Source organism: Brassica napus, chromosome A10 (genome assembly GCF_020379485.1).
Source record: "Brassica napus cultivar Da-Ae chromosome A10, Da-Ae, whole genome shotgun sequence".
NCBI classification, from domain to species: Eukaryota; Viridiplantae; Streptophyta; class Magnoliopsida; order Brassicales; family Brassicaceae; genus Brassica; species Brassica napus.
Window position 1 is genome coordinate 1161301 of NC_063443.1, and position 22920 is coordinate 1184220.

General features: G+C 33.5%; 4 protein-coding genes and 1 long non-coding RNA gene across 6 annotated transcripts; 3 read left to right on the forward strand and 2 right to left on the reverse strand.

The window, feature by feature from the left end:
- Positions 1 to 638: 638 nt before the first annotated feature.
- Positions 639 to 2199, reverse strand: LOC106422922 (zinc finger CCCH domain-containing protein 2-like). The gene has a single exon (XM_013863706.3). It carries the CDS (start codon positions 2110 to 2112, stop codon positions 940 to 942), a length of 1173 nt encoding a protein of 390 aa, XP_013719160.1. The 5' UTR covers positions 2113 to 2199; the 3' UTR covers positions 639 to 939.
- Positions 2200 to 3902: 1703 nt separating this feature from the next.
- On the forward strand, positions 3903 to 6576 carry LOC111200933. 2 transcript variants are annotated; one of them, XR_007317353.1, is made up of 6 exons: positions 3903 to 4737; positions 5156 to 5380; positions 5485 to 5577; positions 5678 to 5771; positions 5874 to 6035; positions 6117 to 6576. It is a non-coding gene; the product is annotated as an uncharacterized LOC111200933 (long non-coding RNA). The 2 variants fall into 2 exon arrangements; XR_007317354.1 differs by having other exon boundaries at positions 6121 to 6576.
- A 6434-nt stretch (positions 6577 to 13010) lies between these two features.
- LOC106422921 (protein TPX2) lies at positions 13011 to 17210 on the forward strand. The gene is made up of 18 exons (XM_048743390.1): positions 13011 to 13286; positions 13484 to 13575; positions 13653 to 14023; positions 14113 to 14209; positions 14300 to 14413; positions 14490 to 14603; positions 14687 to 14839; positions 14929 to 14991; positions 15078 to 15158; positions 15245 to 15400; positions 15478 to 15609; positions 15705 to 15785; positions 15873 to 15992; positions 16080 to 16246; positions 16333 to 16441; positions 16533 to 16592; positions 16669 to 16763; positions 16848 to 17210. The coding sequence occupies exons 1-18, from the start codon at positions 13118 to 13120 to the stop codon at positions 16978 to 16980; spliced, it is 2307 nt and encodes a 768-aa protein (XP_048599347.1). The 5' UTR covers positions 13011 to 13117; the 3' UTR covers positions 16981 to 17210.
- A 34-nt stretch (positions 17211 to 17244) lies between these two features.
- LOC106422923 (putative E3 ubiquitin-protein ligase RING1b) lies at positions 17245 to 19748 on the reverse strand. Its single transcript, XM_013863707.3, has 7 exons — positions 19401 to 19748; positions 19251 to 19302; positions 18566 to 18627; positions 18308 to 18389; positions 18102 to 18222; positions 17959 to 18000; positions 17245 to 17864 (listed from the first exon to the last, which is right to left on the reverse strand). The coding sequence occupies exons 1-7, from the start codon at positions 19516 to 19518 to the stop codon at positions 17355 to 17357; spliced, it is 987 nt and encodes a 328-aa protein (XP_013719161.2). The 5' UTR covers positions 19519 to 19748; the 3' UTR covers positions 17245 to 17354.
- A 1458-nt stretch (positions 19749 to 21206) lies between these two features.
- On the forward strand, positions 21207 to 22840 carry LOC106422970. The gene is made up of 3 exons (XM_013863757.3): positions 21207 to 21506; positions 21769 to 22065; positions 22178 to 22840. Exons 1-3 carry the CDS (start codon positions 21405 to 21407, stop codon positions 22721 to 22723), a joined length of 945 nt encoding a protein of 314 aa, XP_013719211.2. The 5' UTR covers positions 21207 to 21404; the 3' UTR covers positions 22724 to 22840.
- Positions 22841 to 22920: the final 80 nt, after the last annotated feature.

A 22920-nucleotide genomic window follows, 5' to 3' on the forward strand; every position in this document is an offset into this window, starting at 1 on the left:
TGTAAATCCCAAACATGCATGAATGTATCTCATACTATATAGTGTTAATGGACACGTCTCATTGTAAACATCTGTCGACCACAACACATGCCTCCTATATATGAAAACTAATTGGTTTCGCGAGGTGTCCAAAAGAAAACTTATCAGTCTTTTATACGATAAAGTATATGACCAAATCGTCAATAATTTCCTTCTGGAATACAACTATATTCTAGTCGACAAACACAGCCAAAAAAAACATAACACGTTTCAACGTGAGAGATTTTGAATAATTTGAGAATAGCGCAAATGAATCTGATTATACATGTGATCGTTACTCATGGACAAACACGTTTTGGAATTAGATGGAACACTTTCAAGAATGATATACCATTGTTTTCTTCAAAAGAACGGGTATAATATTCGTATATATCCACTTTCTAACTCTGTTTGATTCTAACTAAGCCTAAGCATGGCCTGTTCAATTATATATAGCTTTTATACGTACGTCCTTATTCGCGTCCTGAACATCCTGCAGTTTATTTCCTTCCTAATATATCATCTATTATCAAAATCCATAATGATGGGAAAATCCATGGACCGACCCCATCCTGGTAAATAGTCCGAATCCAGTGTTAACGATGTGACGGAAAGAAATATACACCGAAGCGAAAATATTCATAGAAATAGTGAAACATTATACAATCCGAGTCCACATGATACAAGTTCAAACATATTATTGGGTAAAATCCAACCAAAAAGATATAATTCTAGAAACAAAGACAATACAGACGATTCTTAATTAGCTCTCCTGGAGATCCGTAGAACAATAAAATCTCGAAAACAAATTTCAACAACAATCCCTCCATGCATACTGAGGGAACCGTTGACACTGATCATTTTTCCCCATGATTCATGAACGTAAATTAATCTCCACCAGAATATACATTCGTGGATCTATCAAGTCAAGAGATCATTCACCCATCCAATATCAGGGTCGCCACAAGAACCATCCTCAAACCTAGTCTTGTCCCTAACCGCCGCAGGTGTAAACTCATTCACTTCTCGCTGGCGAGGAGTGTAATCATCGCTGAAGAAGCTTGCCCTAGGTGAGTTGGCTAGGTAACTTGGAGTGGAAGGCGAGAGGGCGAATTGTAACGGACTGCTTTGTTGCTGTTGTTGGATATGGAGACGCTGAGTGCTCAAACCGCAGGACGAGGCGTTTGCAAACGCCGCAGCTGCCGCAGAAACAGGCGAAGGAGAAGGGGAACTCACCTGCAAGGCTTCCGCTAGGGTAATAGAATCCAACGAATTAACAAGGTCGTTTAAAACATCTTTATAGTTAACCGATCCAGCGGCTGCAGCAGAAGCGGCGCAGCTCCTCAGCCGTGAGAAGGCAGCAGCTTTGTGAGCCGGAGAAAGAGGTGGAGATGAGGAGGGAGATCGAGAAAGATGAGACAAGTTACCCAAAAGAGTACTCGTCGGAGAACCGCTACAAAACAAACAGCAAGGATTCTGATTCTTGGCAGGAGACGCAGAGGCTGATGAGCCGCCGGAATCATTTTCCGGCGGAAGAACCCTAAGCTGACGTGGCGAATGAGCGAAGAAACATACTTTTCTCTTACAGTGTTTACCATCTTTACAAGCCTCAGTACGGTAACGAATAGGATGGAGCCAACACTCAAAGACTCCATGAGCAAACTCACAGTCATCTCCACGGCTACAATCACCACCACGACGAAACTCGGGACAAACCTCACCCGAGTATTGAAACCTACGAGGATCACGGCGGCGAGCTTTCTCTCCGGGATGAGCAAAGGGACAGTCAGTCCAGTCGTGGCTTCGGCTACGGGTGCAACGTCGGATCTTGAATTCGAACATACGGAAATGGTCGCTCGCGTAAGGATCATCGGTGTCGGAATCATAACAATACTCTTTAGTATCTTTGTTGTTGTTGGTGTTGTCTTCGTTGAAGCTGTCCTCTCCTTGTTCAGATGTAGAGATCTTGTTGCTCTTGTTGTTCCAGTTATGTTTACGCGGCGAAGAACGAGGGGAAGCCTCCCCTGAAAAAGACTTGGAGGACAATAGAAGTTTTCGAGGTGGAATCTCAACCGTTGGTCTCACGACGTCCATGACTAATAACAAGAAGACGAAGACTTGTTTTGTTTATTCTTGTGTTATAGTTTGAGAGATGAGCGCAAGATGAGAGAACATGATATTGCATGCGGTCTATTTATACGGGAGTTTGAGTATGGATACAGACACGAGAATAAGTTAAAAACATATATAAAAATATTGTTAGTTTTAGCTTTTTTTAGATTATTACATCTGTTTTATGAATGGTGATGAGATGTAATAAGAAGACAAAAGTTGAAAGGAGAAGCGTGATATAGTATGGGGAGAGGAGTCGTGGCAAGAGAAGAGAAGAGTAAGAGAGAGGTCTCATGCAAAGAAGCAGGTGCTGCCTTTCTCTCCTTGCTTCAGACCTAACACATGTGCTTATGTTTTCATCATCATAGTCACCTCTTCTCTCTCCCTTATCAATATCCATTAACTATCTCTTCCTTTTTCGATTTGTTTTCTTGTCAAATTAATAAATAAGTAGAAAAACAACTTTTTCATTACAAAATTTATTAAATTTGTAAATCATACGAACCTAAAAATGAACTAGTTTGATTAATGTACATGATTCAATAATATATATAGTGGCATATTTAATTTTATATTATACAATTTAGAGGGTTCATAATTTGCGTACATCGAATCTAACAAGACTTTGCAACACAGAAAGGATAGGCACAAGATAAAATACAAGTCCAGCTACAAAAGATGTTTCAGAAAATCTTATATATTAAAACAGAAGTCACAACCTCGATTCATGTGTGATTTTTTTAAAAATGGACCAAATAGACCTATTCATAAAAATTCATACTATATTTTAGTTCAGACTAATAATAAATATAATTTTAAAAATATTTTAATCATAATATCATTTGATATCTTTTCATTTTAAATATAAATATATTTATTTTAAAATTCTAACAAATCTGCTTAAAAAGATTTTTATAAGATCTTCATTTTCGAAATTATATTTAAATATTTTCACTAATTTCGAAATTAGTTTAAAATATTATTACACATTAATATATTTAGTTATATAAAATAAAAAATAAAAAAATCTATAATATTTTAGTTATTATATAATCATAATCAGTCATATTAAATTAAAATTATTATATTGAGCAAAATATAATAAAATTGCATTAAATTTATATATTTATATATTTTATTTTCGTAATTATAAAATATTTATGTTCAAAAATAAAATCTAATATGTTGGTAAGATGGGTTAACATTATCAAGCTATGTAATACATGTATAAAAATTAACATGTATTTCTTTAAAGTTAATAATATAAAATCTTTGTAACTACTTTAATCATAATATATTTTCATTTTAAATAGTATATATTTATATATTTTATTTTAAAAATTCTAACTAGAAACATGAGAGGAGCTTAATCGTTGATCAACTTTAATCATAATATATTTTCATTTATTTTTATTTTTGATTCATGTGTGATTTTTTTAAAAATGGACCTAATGGACCTATTTATAGAAATTCATATTACATTTTAGTTCAGACTAATAATAAATCGAATTTTTAAAATATTTTAATCATAATATCTTTTGATATCTTTTTATTTTAAATATAAATATATTTATTTTAAAATTCTAACAAATCTGTTTAAAAAGATTTTTACAAGATCTTCATTTTCGAAATTATATTTAAATATTTTTGCTAATTTCTAAATTAGTTTAATACATTAATATATTCAGTTATATAAAATTAAAAATAAAAAAAATCTATAATATTTTATTTATTATATAATCATAATCAATCATATTAAAATAAAGGGAAAATTTTACTTTTACACTTTGTTGGATACCACTTTTCAACTTTACCATCAGTCTAAGGACATTTTCAGAAATACACACTTTCATTAATGAGCAAAAGACAATAACACCCTTACCTTATCTTCTTCTCCACTATTGGTTTCTCTCCCTGTCCTCGAGTCACCGTCATCTCTCTCTCACCGTCGTCTCTCTCTCTCACCGTCGATTTCCGGCGCCTCTCTCACCGCCTAGTTCTGGTGTCTCTCTCACCGTCGATCTCTCTCTCACCATCGATCTCTCTCTCACCGTCGACTTCCGGTGACGAAATCGATTCAAAATCTCCAAGATGTCAACTCATATACGTGATTCACAACTTATGTCTCTAATTTCTGTATTTTTGTTTGATTCGATTTTGTGCTTTCTCTTATCGAAAAATCAAACAAGGTTCTCTTAGATATCTCATTTAAAGAGGTCGATCTAAGAGAAACAGATTTGATAGTGAAACGTTGAGAGTGAAAACATTGAGTATTTGAAAACTTAAATCTGGTTTTGAAATCATATTAAGATTGATCTGAATGGTTCCGGCTAAGAAAAGAGATTTTCCGATAGTGAAAACTGCATATTAAGGAAGAGATAATTTCCGATAGTAAAAACTGAATATTAAGGAATTATAACCCCTTATAAATCTGGGTTTCATGAGATTGTTGATAAATACAACTCAATGATTTATAAGGAATTATAACCCTTTATAAATCTGGGTTTCTACCAGGAAACCTCTTCTGCAGATCTGTTATGTCTACATAGGGACTCAACAAGGGCTTCGACAATTACTGAAGTGTTGGAGGTGGAGAAGAAAAATAATGTGAGTTTTTACTAAAGTTTATAAATATATTTGTACTGTATTGTTTAGAAAGAGGTTTATAAACATACTCCTTGAAAAAGGGTTACAAGCAGACGCCTTGGTAAAAAATGTGAAGCGTTTAGACATTTTAGAATATTTTTCATTTTGTACTTTTTCTGTAACACGTTGCTTGCATCATTCACACACTAGCCCTTAACATTCACATTAGATTATTGAGAATGGTTGCTCTGTTTCTTCTTGGCTTGTGTTTTGTGTGTCAACTCGCATGTTTCACTTGTCTTAACATCTTGCTTATGTCATGCCCTCATTAGCTCCTGCCATTTACATGAGATTACTAAGTTAACTATATTGTTTCATAATGGTTTATAAATAAGAGATTTACAGAGACTTATAAAACGTTGTTTTATCTTTGTTACAGGGTGTGGTTACTACAGTGTTTGGATTCTCTGAGGAATTCAAACATTTGGTGAACCCAACACATCCTCATGATAAGGACTTTGACAGTGTTATACAACTAGTTCAACAAAAATACAATGTGTAGAAAATCGATTGGGAACAAGGATTTGTGGATGTTTTCTTACAACAGAAGACATTGGTCGACAAAGCAGGACAGAAGACAAAGATGTACAGCAAAACCTCTAAGGTCATTGTGTTTTTGATGTTTTATAAGACTTTATCAAATTTGAAATTGTTAAGTTATGTTAATATTATAAGCATTTATAAATCTCTTATTTTTGTTTGAAATAGGAGCAAACACAATATCAAGAAGAACAACAAGTGGAAGCTGATGCTGAATTCGGTGACGGTGATAAAGAAAGAGAAACATCAAAAATCAATGAAGTAAGCTAATATATAAACCTTTATAAATTTGGACTATCATTTAAAAAAAATTATAAGCCATCCTAAATTTGTTATTGTTTTTTTTCTCTCTTGGAAATAGGGTTGAGGAAGAATAAGAAGAAAAAATGGAAGCTGATACAGAAGTTGAGGAGTCCGTGCAAGCTGAAAGGCAGAAATGAAGAAGAGGAAATAAGGTAAATAACTCTCTTTATAATGGTTTATAAATGTTATTTTCTGATCGTGTTCTCAAAATTGAATGATGAATATGTTTATATAGCCATCATAATACTTTTTAGGAACAAGAGCATAAGAAGAATAAAGAGAAAAGAAAAGATGAAGCGTATGAGAAAGCTAAGGAGAAATTTCAAGATGAAGATGGTTCCAAACTCGATAAGTTAATCCAAATGCTTTATGATTTGAATAAACGAGTAGAAGTAATCGAGAATGTCTTAGGAGTGGTAAGCAAATAACTTTACCAAGCACTTATAAATATTTTCACATGTTATTTTCTTTACCTATTATGACATGATTTTTTGAAGGCAGACGGTTATGAGAGTCCATGCAACTATGATGATACAAAAGGTGCACCAAATGATGAAAATGAAGAAGAAGAAAATTCTGGTGGTAAAAGAAATGCAACAGGTGATGAAAATGATGAAGAAGGAATTTCTGATACACAGCAACTAACGGAAGTGAATATTCTTAGGGAAAATGAGAATACAGAGAAAATCACTCCAGACGAAGACACTGAAAAAAGTGAAAAAAAAGATGCATGGAACAAAAGTCACAGTTACAATTCTAAAAAATAGAATATAAAGGTTTATAAAATTTTTTATATTAAGCTTAACTAATCTTATCTTTTGTAGATGACGTCATCTACTCCAACATTCACTACTCCAAACTTTGATATAAGGGTATAAAATTTAATATATTTTATAAGGCCTTGTAAATTTTAATGTATAAAGCTTAAAATTATAGTTTCTAAATAATTTGTTTACAGATTACATCGCCTATAAATAAGTATTCGCAAGAGATGATTAAACCATTTATAAGCATTATCTATGGATTCATAAACAATAATGTATTAAAATTTATTAAACATCACTTATAAACCTTCGTAAAACTCAGATATACTAGTTTATAAAGTATTATATAAACTCATAGATGAAATTTAAACACAAAAAATGATATGTAAAGGCTGATAAATAACTTATAACCCTTTATATATCTTATAATAATATTTTAGAAAGCATTATGAAAATTAATGATAAAAAGTTTTAAAAATAAAATCGGTGATATAAATACATGAAGATGCTCGTTACTAATTTTCTTAAAAAATAAACTAGAGTAAATGTAAAGTGCAAATGATTTACAGCTTACAATCACTTATAAGAACACGTGCTACACATATATATTACAGAAAGACATGTGTCTTGTTTCTCTTATATGTGTCAAGAACATATATATTACATATAAAAACATGTGTCTTCTCTCTCTTTCTGCAACTCTTATCTTCTTGAACATTGTGTTTCCCTCTTAAAACATAAAAACATAAGGCTAAATATATATATTGTTTTAAGGTTTCTTTTATAAGGTCTTATAAATATAAAAATTGTAATAAATACCTCAAGGGGGGTTACTGTTTCCAGCAATATGCAAATCATGAGTAATTAAAACTTCATCCCGTGTCTGAATCGTATTTGACACAATCCTTGATGATAAATGAGTTCTTATGTGAAACGTTAACAAAAAACATAAAGCTAATAGTAAATCTCCAAATGACATCATTATATTTATAAGGTCTTATAAATGTAAAAGTTGTAATAAGTATTGCTATGACATACTTCCAGCAATAAGCAAATCTTGAGTATTACATACTATCTTGTAAAATAACTAACTGATAACTATCATAAACGAAAACCTTAACAAGGAGTTCCATGTAGTTACCTTAATGGTTATACATAGATGAAGGCATCCATTCTCTTGAAGTTTGTTCATATATGATGCTACTTGACGATCATTCCTAATAAATACCGGAGGGAGCTCTTTTGAACTAAAGTTTAACTTTGAAGGTGAGACATAGCTAAGATTTATACTGTTTAACTTGGAAGGTGAGACATCGATTCCAAAATTTTCTAAAACAACCTCAATCAAATCATTGTAGCTGATATCTTCAAGAATCATACTAAGACAAGATCCCCTTTCATCATCGACTATGAAATCCCAATGAATTCCATTTATTAGTTTCCAGTCTCCACGTATAGAACACAATTTGATCTTCATAACCTGATTATAAGAACATGGAGATTAGAGAAGGAATGATCAACAAGATATATAAAAAAATACATAACACTATGTTCCTCATCGATAAAAATTTATAAGGTTTTATAAATCTGAGATTTGAAAATTTCATGAGAAAAACTTCGTCTCCTTTCCAGAAACCGATCGATCTTGAGAAACCAAGCAAAAATTATAAAAAAGAGACGAAAATCACTATCTATTATCCTCTGACCTTTGTTACGCGTTCGTGAAGAGAGATTGTTATGTTCGTTTGAGCTGTAGTCTTCGCCAAATCTCGTCGGACGTCAACGTCGTCGGAACCGTCAAATCTCGCCGGGAAAATCGCCGGAGTCGTCGAATCTCGCCGGAGTCGTCGAATCTCGCCGGAGTCGTCGAATCTCGCCGGAATCGTCGAATCTCTCGCTGGAGCCGTCGATCTATTTGGAGATTTTGAAAATTCTTGTTGGAGAAGATATATGTTTATGTTTAATTAGATAAGGGTATAATGGTACATTACCTATTAAAATTTTAATGGTAAAGTTGGTTAGTGTAAAGTTGAAAAGTGGTATTAGAAAAGTGGTATTAGTGGCAATTTCCCTAAAATAAAATTATTATATTGAGCTAAATATAATAAAATTGTATTAAATTTATATATTTATTTATTTTATTTTCGTAATTGTAAAATATTTATGTTCAAAAATAAAATCTAATATATTGGTAAGATGGGTTAACATTATCAAACTATATAATACATGTATAAAATTTAACATGTATTTCTTTAAAGTTAATAAAATAAAATCTTTGTAACTACTTTAATCATAATATATTTTTATTTTAAATATAATATATATTGATATATTATATTTTATAAATTCTAATAATTCTGTGTAAAAAAATTTAAACAATAACTTAATGTATTTTAAGTTATCGTTTAAAAATGAAAATAAACAAATTATATCCTATTTCATATACTTTATAGTCATGATCATGTTAAAATATAATTATTATACTGAAATAAATATGATAAAATTATATTCAATTGATAAATTTATAAATTTTATTTTCATAAATATAAATTATTTATTTAAAATATAATATGATGATAGAACAGCTTAAAATTAACAAACTATATAATACATATCTAAAAATTAACATATCTTAGACTTTTATATATACAATAATAAATTATCTAATATTGGTAAAAAGAAATCAAGTTTTGAAAGACGGGTCAAAATTTAGCATAAATTAAATACAAAATAATATTAAATATATTTTCTCATTAATATATTAATTTACTTAATAACTAAATGCAAATACAACAAGATAAACACATAATAAGAAGTGGTAAATATATACAGTTTAAACAATTAATTAATTATAACATGTAAATTATAAAATTATTGTATTTGAAATAGTTATATAAATATTTAAGTATATAATTAACATTAAAATATATACCACTTATGTTCTAAAACAATAATTTATGTATAGAAAAGTGAAAACAAACATCCGTGCGGTTGCACGGATCAAAATCTAGTACGTCTTTATATTTCATACGCCATTTATCCTCGGGTTATACATGAATTAAATAATACCAATACTTGTATTTCTCAAAGGGCAGGATGCATGTGTATGTACAAGTGTCACGTTTTCGATTGGTTGCGTGGCTGTGATGGAAGCAAATACATTTTTGGTTTCTACCTTCATGGTTTCAGCTCATATATTAATACTAGGATAAGACCCGCGCCTTGCGCGGGATTAAGTTATTATTTTTATTATATTTTAGAGAATGAAACAATAGTTTGGCTTCATTTGGATTAGGGGTGTTCAATCCGGATATCCGGTTGGTTTCGGTTCGGTTCGATTTTTTTCGGTATTTCGGTTAGTAAAATATAACTACTATTCTAAATCCATATTTACTCTGACTTTAGTCTTTCACATATTTTTGAAAGATTTGAACTGGACGACTAAATTGATCAGTCAATCTTGTTGTTTTAAATCATTAGTATTTATATATATATATATATATTATTTAGTTTGAATATTTATTAAATAAAAATTCATATGCGTTATATTTTATGATCATTTCTAACTTATTATAACAAAAAAATAATCTATTGATCAAAAAAATTTCAGAGTGGAAATATTCAAATTTCTAATAATATATAGACGTTTTGAAAAATTCAAAATATAACATATAAGAAAAAATATAAATGTTTTTATTATATATTTAATGTATTTTTTAATATCTTTCAATAATATAAAAATTTTTAAAAAAAACTAAGATACCAAAATTGTTATCAAATATTTATTATTCATAATAATTAATTTTCATATATACGTTAATCATATTAGGTAATTTCGTAGCTTCTAATTAAGAAAAGTGCAAAAACAAATTTGGTAGATTATTTATCAATTTGATAGTTAGTTTAATAAAAAATATAATGTAAGTTAAGATGGTCCAACCTATTTTTTAAGAATATTATATTTTATATACTCATTTATTAAATGAGAATTTATAATCATACAGTTCTATGATCATTCATATCATTTTATAACAGACCAGTTTTTCCATTGATTTATTTCGGAATTTAAAAGGGTTTTATCTTTCCATTCATAATGAAAGATTCCTTGTTCTTGAAAAAATCTTTTATTTGATTCTTAACAAAAAAGGATCTTATGTATATGTTATATTCAAAAAAAGACTTTAATTTAGAAAAGTTACTAACTTGAATTTGTGATAATTTGTAAAATACATATGCTTGTGATAAAGAGCATAAGTCATAACTAATTTTTTTTTTTTTTTGATATGATCTTTTTTATAGTCGAAATAAAATAATTTATTGGAACCCTGTTTTTATTTATTTTTGTTTCTAACTGGTCAGGAGCCCTTTTACCGTGGAAAATTATCCAGTTACCTCAAGGGGAGTTAGTAGGGGAGGTCCTGCAGAAAAATAGCTCGACGCCAGGATGATGAAAAGCTTAACACCTCTCATTCTTATTACTTTTTGGTCTAAAGATGAAATTATTAATGATAGTTTGTTATTTTTGCCAATTTTTGCAATAATAGCTTGTAATCATCGATAACAAAATTTTCAATGTGAAATCTGTAATAAGTTTACAATTTATAAATGTTTTTGAAAATTCATTGAAAGTTTTAATATTAAAATATTTATGTAATCTTATGGTATATATTATAATCTATATATATATATGTGTGTGTTATTATTAAATGATATTTTTTACTCATATGGTTTTAAAATCAGGTGTATCTTCTTATAATATTAAATAAAAGTTCATATTAATACAATTTTATGATCATTTGTAACTTATTATGACAAAAAAATAATCTATTGATCACAAAATTTTCAGAGTGGGGATCTTCAAATTTCTAATAATTTATAGACGTTTTGAAAAATTCAAAATATAACATATAAGAAAAAATATAAATGTTTTTATTATATATTTAATGTGATTTTTAATATCTTTTAATAATATAAAATTAAAAAAAGAACTAAGATACAAAAATTGTTATCAAATATTTATTATTCATAATAATTAATTTTCACATATACGTTAATCATATTAGGTAATTTCGTACTTTTTATTTAAGGAAAGTGCAAAACATTTTTTGGTACGTTATTTATCAATTCGATAGTAAGTTTTATAAAAAGTGTAATATAAGTTAAGATGGACCAACCTATTTTTCTAAAAATAGTATATTTTGTATAGTTATTTATTAAATAAGAATTTATAATCATACGGTTCTATGATGATTCATATCGTTTTATAACAAAATATTTAAATCATCGATAACAAAATTTTCAATCTGAAATCTTTAATAAGTTTATAATTTATAAATGTTCTTGAAAATTCATTGAAAGTTTTAATATTAAAATATTTATGTAATCTTGTGGTATATAGTGTTTAATCTATATATATATATTTATTTTATTATTAAATGATATTTTTTACTCATATGGTCTTAAAATCATGTGTATCTTCTTATAATAAAAATGTTAAACCATTGATCATTAATTTTTAACATAATAATTTTAATAGTTTTAGTCATTTATTGTCGTTTTTAAAAATTCAAAATATAACATATACGAAAAAATCTAAATTTTATTTTTATAGCAAATTTGATTGTTTAATTTATTTTAATAATATAAAATTAAACAAAAATGATGGAGGAGATATAAATTGTTGTCAAATCTTTATTATTAAAATCATTAATTGTCATATATATATATTAGTCATTTATGGTAATTCCGTAGGTTTTATTTAAGGAAAGAAAATATCATATCATATCATTATATCATATAGTTTGACCAACTTATGTATCTAACAACATATAAAAATCGAATGTGGACCTACTTATTTTTCAATTGAATGTAATTGACTACCTAATTGAATGCCACCTATGCATTGGGGCCTCTTTTAATTAATACAAAATTGAGGTTACATTTTTTCAAATGTTCCTCAATTAATATATAAGGGATTTTCGATGACTTTTACGTCCAAAGTTTAGAATAAATCAAGTTCGAATATGTATTTTCTTTTGGAATTGGATAGAGAAACACGATAAAAAGGCAGCACAAACGAAGCGGTAATTTACATTATTAAACAGTAAACGATAAATATAATAAACGGCAAAAAGAACATTGTTTTTGTTATTATATAGGCATTAATTTCTGGTTTTTGAGTAAGTGAAATGTTTTTGGACCGGTATTCATTTTGGCATCATTGTGACTCTAATTTGGAGGTATCGTCTATGTCCTTACGTGCGTCATTGTTCTACAAATTCCAAAGCTTCTAAATTTGGTGCTTATTAGAGAAACAATCTTGTAATTTGACGGCAAAATATGTTCAATAATCATCCGATGAAGGTTTATTATTGCAATCGGTTCATAGGGACCTTGAAGTACGTTTGCGCATTTAGTGAAGAGAGACACTAATTGCTGTAATAGAAGACGTATTCAAGGAACAAACTGATCAGTAAAACAAAATTTCATTGGTGACGAAACGACGTCGTTGAACAAGGGAGATAAGCATCAAAACGACGCAGTTTCAAGGATATAGCCGTTAGAGAGAGGAGCCGATGCAGAAAAAGAAAAAAATCTTTATTCAAAATCTGACCGTTGTGACGGTACTCGTTCCTTTTTTATTCACATTCCCTCCGCAAAGAAGGAACCAAGAAAGAACATCTCTCTCGCACTCTCTCTCTCCCCCTAGTTCTGCGATTCGATCTGATATAGGCATGGAAGGAGCAACGGAGGAACCGATCGGTAGTGCTGCGACGGCGATCGTTGATCAGACCTACGAGTTCTTGGCGCCGCGATGGTTCGATTTCGTTAACGGAGAGACGGAGGACGAGGCTCGCCGAGCTGAGCTCTGGTTTGCATCGGCTCTTAGCTGCGCTCCTTCTCGTGAGTATCTTCGTTTGATCGCTAGATCCCTAGGTTTCGGAATCGTTGTTAGATCTGGGGTTTGGAGTTCTGATTTGAGTCTCAATTATGATTAGGGTTTCTGATTGAGAATCGAAATTAGGGATTGTAAGTTGAATCAAGATAATTTATGTTCAAAGTTTAATTCAAGTTTTGTGTGTGTGTGTGTGTGTGTGCAGCATCGGTTCCTAGAATCAAAGGAAGGAGATGTTTCAAGGTAGAGACAATGTGTAACTTCAATGAGGAAGAAGAAGAAGATAAACCAATAAAGGTTTCGCCTCAAATCAACAATGATTTATATCCATTGCAAGCAGGAAACTAATAATTAAGATTCAATTTTGTTTGCAGGATAAAGAACCGTCTGAACCAGTAGCTGCAACTATTGCTTCACAACCGGAGACTGATATTATCTCTGAGGCTAAGAAAGAAGAAGGTAATACTACTGAAGCAAGCACAATTAAGCCAACGCACAGTCGTTCCAAGGACAAAACGCCCAAGCAGATAGAAAACAAGGAGAACATTCCTCCTTCTAGGACAGAAGCTTGCACACCCAAACCACCACTGCAGTCATCTCATGGAGGAAAGTCAATGGACCTTAAGAAGCAGCAATCTGCTAGAAAGATAGCTAGTCTTTTGAGGAATCCATCTGCACTTAGGCCCAAAAATCAGTCACAGTCGTCGTCTCAACTGAAAGGAACTAATCAGAAAAGTGTGAAAAGGTACACTCTTCATAAACATTCCATACCCGAATCTGGTTTCACGTTCCTCTTGTAATCGTTTTGTTATGTGTTATGATGGCTCATTGCAGGGTAACGAGTCCCAAGAACATAGCTGGCACTACCAGTCTGATTCAGGATAACCAAGCCATCAAAAAACAAAAGCTAGATGATGGAAAATCAAGACAGGTGAGCCAAAATTTTCAGTAACATCAAGCTTAACTACATATCTCACTCCATGACTGAAACTGTTACCTCATCATCATTGTTTTTTCCTAGATTCTAAATCCAAAACCAACAACTCTGCTCCACAAGACAAGACAAGGTCTCGTTAACACCGGTTTCAACGTATGCCCTTCGGTCACGAAGCAAACTCCGAAGGAGAACAGGAAGGTACATTCTGCTTCATGGATGCTTATATAAGTTTTTTGACAGGCCCTGCTTCTCAACTCTTATGTTCACTTTTTAGGTTTATGTCCGTGAGCAAGTCGCACCTTTCATGTCAACTGCTGAATTGATGAAAAAGTTCCAAACAAGCACACGAGACTTGTCACTGCCTCATGCCAACCCTTCTCTTCCACAGGTAATCTCTTGATACTTATTCCTTTTTATTTTCTTGGAATATATTCAATTAACTTCCAGGCCGCTGCTGCTTTCCTTGTGCAGAACCGAACTAAGTTGACACTGACAAGACCAAAGGAGCCCGAGTTTGTGACATCCCAACGAGCTCGTCCTGTAAGAGTGAAGAGCAGTGCAGAGCTTGAGGAAGAGATGTTGGCAAAGATTCCCAAATTTAAAGCTCGACCTGTGAACAAGAAGGTAATGCATCTGGTTTCAGAGTGGTATATATCTACCTCATAAATAGAAATCTAAAACAAAACAATGCATTCTCTTTTTTTTTTATGCAGATTTTGGCAGCTCCAGCTTTGCCTGCGCCTCAGAGAAGCACACCACAACTGCCAGAATTTCAGGTAGAGACAGACATTCAGAGAGTATGATCATTTTAGAAACGAATGTGTTATTGATCTACAAGAGGCTCATATCTTACTATTTGCAGGAATTCCATCTTGAAACAATGGCGAGGGCTAGCCAACATGCAGAGACATCTTCAATTGCTTCAACAGAAGTGTCTAAGCAGGTATGGAACTTATTCTTTGGCTACAGAAATGTTTTATGTACTTGGTTTCATGCCATCTGATATGCCTCTGTTTTCTTTGCACCCAGCATAATGATTGTAGGCCTCACCTTACTGCACCAAAGAGCCCCGTGCTCCAAACAATGTTAAGAGCTCGTCCTACTAAAGCAAAAACAACTGCGGAACTTGAGCAAGAGGAACTAGAGAAGGCACCAAAATTCAAAGCAAAACCTTTAAACAAAAAGGTAACTAAACAAGTGATATAGACTTACATCTACTTTTTATATCTCGATCTAACTTGTAAGCACATGAACCCGTCCAGATATTTGAAAGTAAAGGAGAGATGGGCATCTTTTGCAACATGAAGAAGCACATAACCATACCTCAAGAGTTCCACTTTGCGACAGATGAGAGGATATCTCAGCCATGTCCTGTCGTAGATATATTCGACAAGGTATTTAGTATATTTCAACTAATAGAGCCTGCTTTTTATGCAAGTTTTATGTTCGACTGGATATAATCGTGTTTGACACAACTACTTCTTGTCAGCTCTCATTGACCTCTGACTCTTGCCATGAAAAGCCTCTACCAAGGAACACTGCTCCAAACCCCTTCAACCTAAGGACAGAAGTATGTACTACTACGAACAAACAAAAGTGACATGACTTGGCCACCAAACTTTACTGACCGTTTGTTTTATTACTTTGCGACATCCAGGAACGAGGCGCTGAAAAGGAGAAAAAGTTTGTAATGGAGATCACTCAGAAGCTGATAGGAGATGAAAGGGCCAGAGTTCCAAAAGCAAACCCATATCCTTACACAACCGACTATCCCGTGGTATGCAATACCTTCCTTGCTTCGTTTTTTTTGGAGTTGGGAAAGAGATGATGGTGTTGAAAATCTTACGTGTTCCAACTCTCTCAGGTACCACCAAAACCAGAACCCAAGCAATGCACAAAGCCAGAACCGTTCCAGTTAGAGAGTCTATTGAGGCACGAAGAAGAAATGCGAAGAGAAAGGGAAGAGAGGATGAGAATGGAGAGAGAAGAAGCTCAGAAGAGACTCTTCAAAGCACAACCAGTTATAAAAGAGTAAGTGACCTGCACCTTTTGCTTTTTTCATATATCCAGAAATCTTATCGAAAATCTAACTCTATAGCTTGTTATGAACAACACAGGGACCCAATCCCTGTTCCAGAGAAAGTACGAAAGCCTCTCACAGAGATTCAGGAGTTCAACCTCCATGTAGAGCATCGAGCTGTTGAGAGAGCAGATTTTGATCAGAAGGTAAGGTTTTCCTGTCATTTCAACAACTAAAGGAATGCTTGCTTACACAAGTTCTGAACTGATAAATTATCATTATTTCTGGAAAAAACAGATCAAAGAGAAGGAGAATCAATACAAGAGATACCGTGAAGAGAGTGAAGCTGCAAAAATGGTATGCAAACCACACACACTTAGCTTGTAAATATATCTCACAAACTTTTCTCAAAATGTAATAAAAACGTTATCAGGTGGAGGAAGAGAGGTTTCTAAAGCAAATGAGAAAGACGATGGTTCCTCATGCTAGACCTGTGCCTAACTTCAACAAACCCTTCTTACCTCAGAAGTAAGTTTCCCACTCAATAGAAAGAAAAAAACAAAACAAAACCAATCTTCTCTTGTTTTGATTAAAACGTTATGTCAAACACAGGTCCAACAAGGAGATCACGAAACCAAAATCCCCAAACCTTAGAGTGATCAAAAGAACCGAGAGAAGAACTATGATGGCTCCTCCACCAACTGTGTCTGCAGCTACCAGTGCTTCAGCTGGTCAGATGAGATAGTTTGCGGAATGAGGAGACTTTTCCTGGAAGCAGCTGAAATGTTCATGAATGCTTGAACCTACATCCCCCTTAGGACTTGCTAATATATTAGTAGTAGTACATTCTCTTATGTGCCCTTATTCAAATGTAATGATAGAAAACTTGTTTCATGTTTAACATTCTCTTATGTGTTCTTATTCAAATGTAAACTTGAAATGATTATCCTAATGATATAAAACCTGTTTCATGTTTGACACCAACCAGCATAAACAACCAAATATTTCTCAGCCAAATCCAACTGCAGTGCAGATTTAAGTTTTTACAAAACCAAAACATTAATATTATCATCTGCAATCTTTAGACACAGGTCAAGAAAATGCAATTTCTTTTGTTACCTAGACACTGTTACTCTCTAAGGTACTGAGATAATCCACAAGTCTGTTCAAGCGAGCATTCCTAACACTCTTACTACTACTAGCTCCTTGGTTATTATTCGCTTGCCTTGCGTTACTCCTTCTGCCGCCTTTTCCCCATGCAAACCCATGTGCTATGCCTCTGCTGTCTCTATGATGCGCCTCCTCTGTGACATTATTAGCGCAGTTATTATCATTGTTGCTTGGACATGAAGAAGAAGAAGGGTGAGCTGTAGAACGAGTTGCAGAGCGCCTATTTCTTTTTCTCGGCAGTATTTTAGCAGAAGACGAAGCGTTGACTCTGTTGTTATCACCATCATCATCATGGGCGGCTTGTGATGTATCATGCACCATGTTTCTGCTGTTCCTCCTCCTTCTTCTGGAGCCACTACCACTAGGCTGTGATCTCGGTAAGACCCCTGCATCTTTACCAGAAGACTTCACAAGGGCCTCAGATTGTCTCTGCGATACTTGAGCTATAGTTGCTTGAAACTACAAAACAGCAGCCACAGACGCACAAATTGTAATAGAAGCATTAAATGTTACTTAAGTGAGTGTCTTAAGAGGCAAACCCTCGGGTTCTGACCTGCTTATTACGAGCCAACTCATCTTCATCAAAAGCCAAATCCTGAAACAAAAAAGAAAGCAATCTCTCATAAGTAAACCGTTCTCTCTATAATCTAAAATGATTTAAAAAGAGAAAAAGAAAAGTGTAGATGCTTCATTCACCTGCTCCTCATTACTATCGACATTTCCGAATATAGCTGCAATAAAAGCATCGAATTTGGGGTCGGGTCTTAATGAACGTCGGCTGGGTACATGTTTTCTACAAGCAGGACACTCATGGTTCCTGAAAATTCATTTTTGCCAATTAATAAAACTCACAATAAGCTTCCTATATAGCAATGCTAAAACATGTAAATAGAAAGGCATACCCAAATCTCATTGACTTATCAATGCACTCTTGACAAAACCGATGGAGACATTCCATGAAAGTCCTTGTTTTCCTTATAATTCCTGCAACAATGAGAAAAACAGAAGCATGCGAATAAAGTTGATAATGTAAGAACCATATACAGCAAGCTTGTGGTATGTCAGAGTGATTAGGTAGTCAACACTGACACTAATGGGGGGTGGAAAGAGAAGTTAAAGCTGATTAACTTTGAAATATAGATGTGCAGAAGAGCAAGTACCTAAACATATAGGACACTGCACGTACTTACGGATATCCTCTAGATCAATACCTTCTATAAATCTGCAAATAATTCATCAAAAGTCAGAGATGATCAACTACTAGAGACTCATAACACATGAAGCTTAAGTCAAATGGAAGATAAAATCATTTCAAGATCAATCTACACAATGTCATACTCTCCTACTAGTGATCAAACGTAAGCACAATGCTATTTGAGCAATAATATTTTGTGATATTTGGTAAAAACACGACAGTAATAATACCATGCAAGCAAGAACCAATACAATGCATCGGATCAGTTTCATACTTAATGTTAAGCTAAAAGAGACTCATGACACTGGAATTTAAGTCAAAGGGAAGATAAAATCATTTTAAGATTAGTCTACACAATGTCATACTCACCTACCAGTGATCAAGCGTAAGCACAATGCTACTTAAGCTATAAAATTTTGTGATATTTGAGTAAAAACATAATAGTAACTATAACATGCAAGAAATAAAGAACCAATACAATGCATCGGATCAGTTTCTAGAGTGTAAACTATGGACATAGCATCAGAGAACACTGGTTCTACTTTAAAACCATCAAAACAGAACAGTGACACTAACAATCATAAAAGTCAAATCTGGTAATGAGAGCTTAATATTTTGGTACAGAGAACCGAGAAGATAATTGTTGTTACTCTGATTCTGATTGCTCTTCTGATGTAGAAGATGGACTTCTCTCCTTGGAACCTGTATTTGATCAAAGAGGCCGATCACTTTAACATTCATTATACATACACATACATACGTATCCACAAGTAATATGCAACTATAAACGAAACCTTTACCTTCTTCTTCCATTACATCCATGTTTTCCGGATCTTCTTCTTTCTCCTCAGCTCGTGTGGTACGACCAAGTTGGTCGTCTTCTTTCTCGGCGGCGGAAAAGTTGTTCAACGCAGGCATTGTTGTGATGGTAGTGGTTTGTTGTCTTCTGCCTTTGCTTTGTTTTTGGTTCGGTGCCAAAGGAGACACAGAAAAGGAGAAAGGAAGGCTGACGAAGAAAACGGAGAGACTTTTTCCTTCACCTTTTCCTCTGTTTCTTATTTATTTTCTTATAAGTAATTTTAATATCATAGTCTTCAGCCTAATTTTTGTTTTCCTTGTAATCACATATACTTATTTGGGAGAATTGAGCTTTCTCATCCAAGCAATGGTGATCTTTATACCTATACAAATCTGAAAACAATTAAGATATTTTTCCAAATTTAGTATTTAAGACCGAATCTACTTTTGACTAACCTCGCGTAAGTAGTCAAATAGTAATAATTATTTGACCGGCTAATATATTGATGAATATATCTCATCAACGACGTCGTTCAAATCAAAACGACATCGTTTTAAATAATAGATCGTAATTAGAGATTTGGTGTTGCTTTCTCTTAAATTTATCATTTTGTATTTATTTCCTTGCAATATTATAAAATTAAACCTTTATTCATTATCTATCATTCATAAGCCATTTAACTCGTTGACAAATGCATTGGAAATACATTTTTAGTAGCAAACAATATTATAGTACAGATTTTTAAGTTTGTCTATTGTAATTTAAAATTAGGTTTTCTAATTTAACAATTTTATCGAAAATACTTCTATTTATTAAAGCTTGCCTATAAGTTATAACATTAAAACTTTGTGAGAGTTGCATGTATTCCTTTTAAGCTTATTATATAAACTTTTGTTTTTGTTTTTGTTTTTGGAAAGTGTTTAGTGTAATGAAGTAATAACGGGATGTGGATCCAAAGATGTACTGAATTTGGAGTGTTGAATTAAAACCTCGCACATGTCGTCGGCCTTGTTTTTGTGTATTACATACATGTTCGTGTGTTAAGCCTACTTGCCAACCCATTTGCATTATCACCATTCTCCACACTTTGGCCATGTTCGTTTCTTCATTCAACTGAATCATTTGGCTGAAGCTGAGCGCGTTGTTCGTTTGGACACAAAAAACATCACTCATTCGAATGGATCAGTTGAATGATTTTCGAAAATTAGGTTGGATGGAGATGGTTCAGTTGAATGAACCGAAACGAAGCAGTTAGATGGAGATGATTCAGTCGAAATATCCAAATGTCGATTTTGCCCTTAAGGAAACTCAAATATTACAAACCTAATTTCATTTTTTTTTCCGTCGTAGCTTTCTCTCTGCGACAAACTCAAATCTCAATTTCTCTCTAGCCACCATGAAAGGAGCTTGAAGCTCTCTCTCTCTCTCTCTCTCTCTCTCTCTCTCTCTCTCTCTCTCTCTCTCTCTCTCTCTCTCTCTCTCTCTCTCTCTCTCTCTCTCTCTCTCTCTCTCTCTCTCTCTCTCGCCGTCTCTCTCTCTCTCGTCCTCTCTCTCTCGTCCTCTCTCTCTAGCCACCATGAAAGGAGCTTGAAGCTCTCACCTCACCGTCGCTCTCTCTCTCTCTCTCGCCGTCTCTCTCTCTCTCGTCCTCTCTCTCTCGCCGTCTCTTTCTCGCCGTCTCTCTCGCCGTCTCTCTCGCCGTCTCTCTCGCCGTCTCTCTCGTCGTCTCGTCATCTCTCTCACCGGTTTGATCTTCTTCTTCGTAGATCTATGCTTATATGTTTGAATTCGTTTATGGGTTTGCTTCTGTTTATGTTATGTATTGATTTCCCTTTTGAATTTGTCATGGGTTTATGCTTGAGAATGTGTTGAAATACTGATGGGTTTTTGATAAACATATCTTTACGTATGTGTCTTAGAATGTTGTGTGCCTTATGGGTCTCTTGAGTTCAATTCTTAGTTCATATTATGTGTGGTTTTAAATCACAGCATCTCTTGTGTGTTTATGTGTTCAAGAAACATTGACACTGACGAGGAAACTCTTTATATGGCAGGTTGTTTCTTGCAGTTTACTTGGATTGCAATGACATCTGTCCCCGGTACTGATGTGAGTATATTTTAAATATTTGTATGCTTGTTGAATGGTTCTCTTAGTTTAGTTTAGTCTCTGGTATTGAATATTTGAATGGTTCTCTTAGTTTAGTTTAGTCTCTGGTATTGAATATTTGAATGGTTTCTCTTAGTTTAGTTTAGTCTCTGGTATTGAATATTTGATTGGTTCTCTTAGTTTAGTTTAGTCTCTGGTATTGAATATTTGAATGGTTCTCTTAGTTTAGTTTAGTCTCTGGTATTGAATATTTGAATGTTAGTCTCTGGCATGGACTGATGAGCAAACCCGGTTCTACCTCAAACTGAGAGTTGAGGAGAAGCTGAAAGGAAATGAAAGAAAAGGAAATCTTAATGAAGTTGGGAGACAGTCCATTATTGACAAGTTTTATGAAGCTTATGGGGAAAGACACGTTTGGAGAAAATTTGGGATCAAGCACACTACTTGCAAAACTCAGTATGCAAGGTTCAAACGGTTGATCAACAAGAGGACCGGACTTGGCTATGATGCAAATGGGTACGTAGACATGTCTGATGACTGGTGGGATCAACTTTTTAAGGTACAATCTTTGCTTGTTATTTATTGTTTGTGGTTGCTTGTTTATGTTAAGTGATGTCTGTCTGTTGTTGCTGTCTCCTCATGTGATGTCTGTCTGTTGTTGTGGTTTTTAGGAATTCCCATCAGCTAGAAAGCTTAAAGAGAATCCACTAGCAAATGTTGACTTGTTGGAGAATGTGTTTGGAGCGGTTCATGTAAGTGGAGCTGAAGGATGGACTGCTCAGCAAGGCGAAGACTCTTTGGATAAGCAAGGCGACAATAATGATGGTGATGCTGAAGACACTGATGTGGATCAAGTTCCTCCTACTCAAGATATCAGTGCTCCAGCTGAATCAAGAACTGCTGGCCCTTCATCCAGTAGAACAAAAGCTAACAAGAAGAGATCAAGGGCTGCTCAAGTAGGACAGGCTGTAGTAGATTGTCTTTCTGACAAGAACAAGATGATAGGGAACCACCCTGAGTTCAGTTGCAACCAGCTTACAGCTATGGAAGCCTTACACTCGCTGTCTGCTATCAGGCACTGGTCTCCTTTGTACAAGGCAGCCATCGATCATCTCAAGCAGGACCCTACCAATCGCCAGACCTTCTTGTTCTATAAAGATGATGAGGACAAGGTTCTCTACTTGGAGTATGCTACTGGTGAAAGTAGAGATGCTTGAAGACTATGTTATGCTTGTGTTTCTGTTTGTGTTTTGTATGAACTCTAGTGTTCTTTTGGTTTGTGTTTGTTATGTTCAAAACTCTACTGTTCTTTTGGTTTGTGTTTGTTATGAGAATCAGCTTTTGGTTTGTGTTTGTTATGTTCAAAACTCTACTGTTCTGTTTGTGTTTTGTATGAGCTTTTGTTTGGAGTGCA

Coding starts and splice junctions, on each gene's coding strand:
- LOC106422922 (XM_013863706.3), bottom strand. CDS start 2,112: ATGGACGTCGTGAGACCAACGGTTGAGATTCCACCTCGAAAACTTCTA.
- LOC106422921 (XM_048743390.1), top strand. CDS start 13,118: ATGGAAGGAGCAACGGAGGAACCGATCGGTAGTGCTGCGACGGCGATC. Junction 16,442..16,532: donor GAGCAGATTTTGATCAGAAG/GTAAGGTTTTCC, acceptor TGGAAAAAACAG/ATCAAAGAGAAGGAGAATCA. Junction 16,593..16,668: donor AGAGTGAAGCTGCAAAAATG/GTATGCAAACCA, acceptor AAACGTTATCAG/GTGGAGGAAGAGAGGTTTCT.
- LOC106422923 (XM_013863707.3), bottom strand. CDS start 19,518: ATGCCTGCGTTGAACAACTTTTCCGCCGCCGAGAAAGAAGACGACCAA. Junction 19,303..19,400: donor GGATGTAATGGAAGAAGAAG/GTAAAGGTTTCG, acceptor GATCAAATACAG/GTTCCAAGGAGAGAAGTCCA. Junction 18,001..18,101: donor TCGATAGTAATGAGGAGCAG/GTGAATGAAGCA, acceptor TTTTTGTTTCAG/GATTTGGCTTTTGATGAAGA.
- LOC106422970 (XM_013863757.3), top strand. CDS start 21,405: ATGTGTTCAAGAAACATTGACACTGACGAGGAAACTCTTTATATGGCA. Junction 21,507..21,768: donor CATCTGTCCCCGGTACTGAT/GTGAGTATATTT, acceptor TTTGAATGTTAG/TCTCTGGCATGGACTGATGA. Junction 22,066..22,177: donor GGTGGGATCAACTTTTTAAG/GTACAATCTTTG, acceptor TGTGGTTTTTAG/GAATTCCCATCAGCTAGAAA.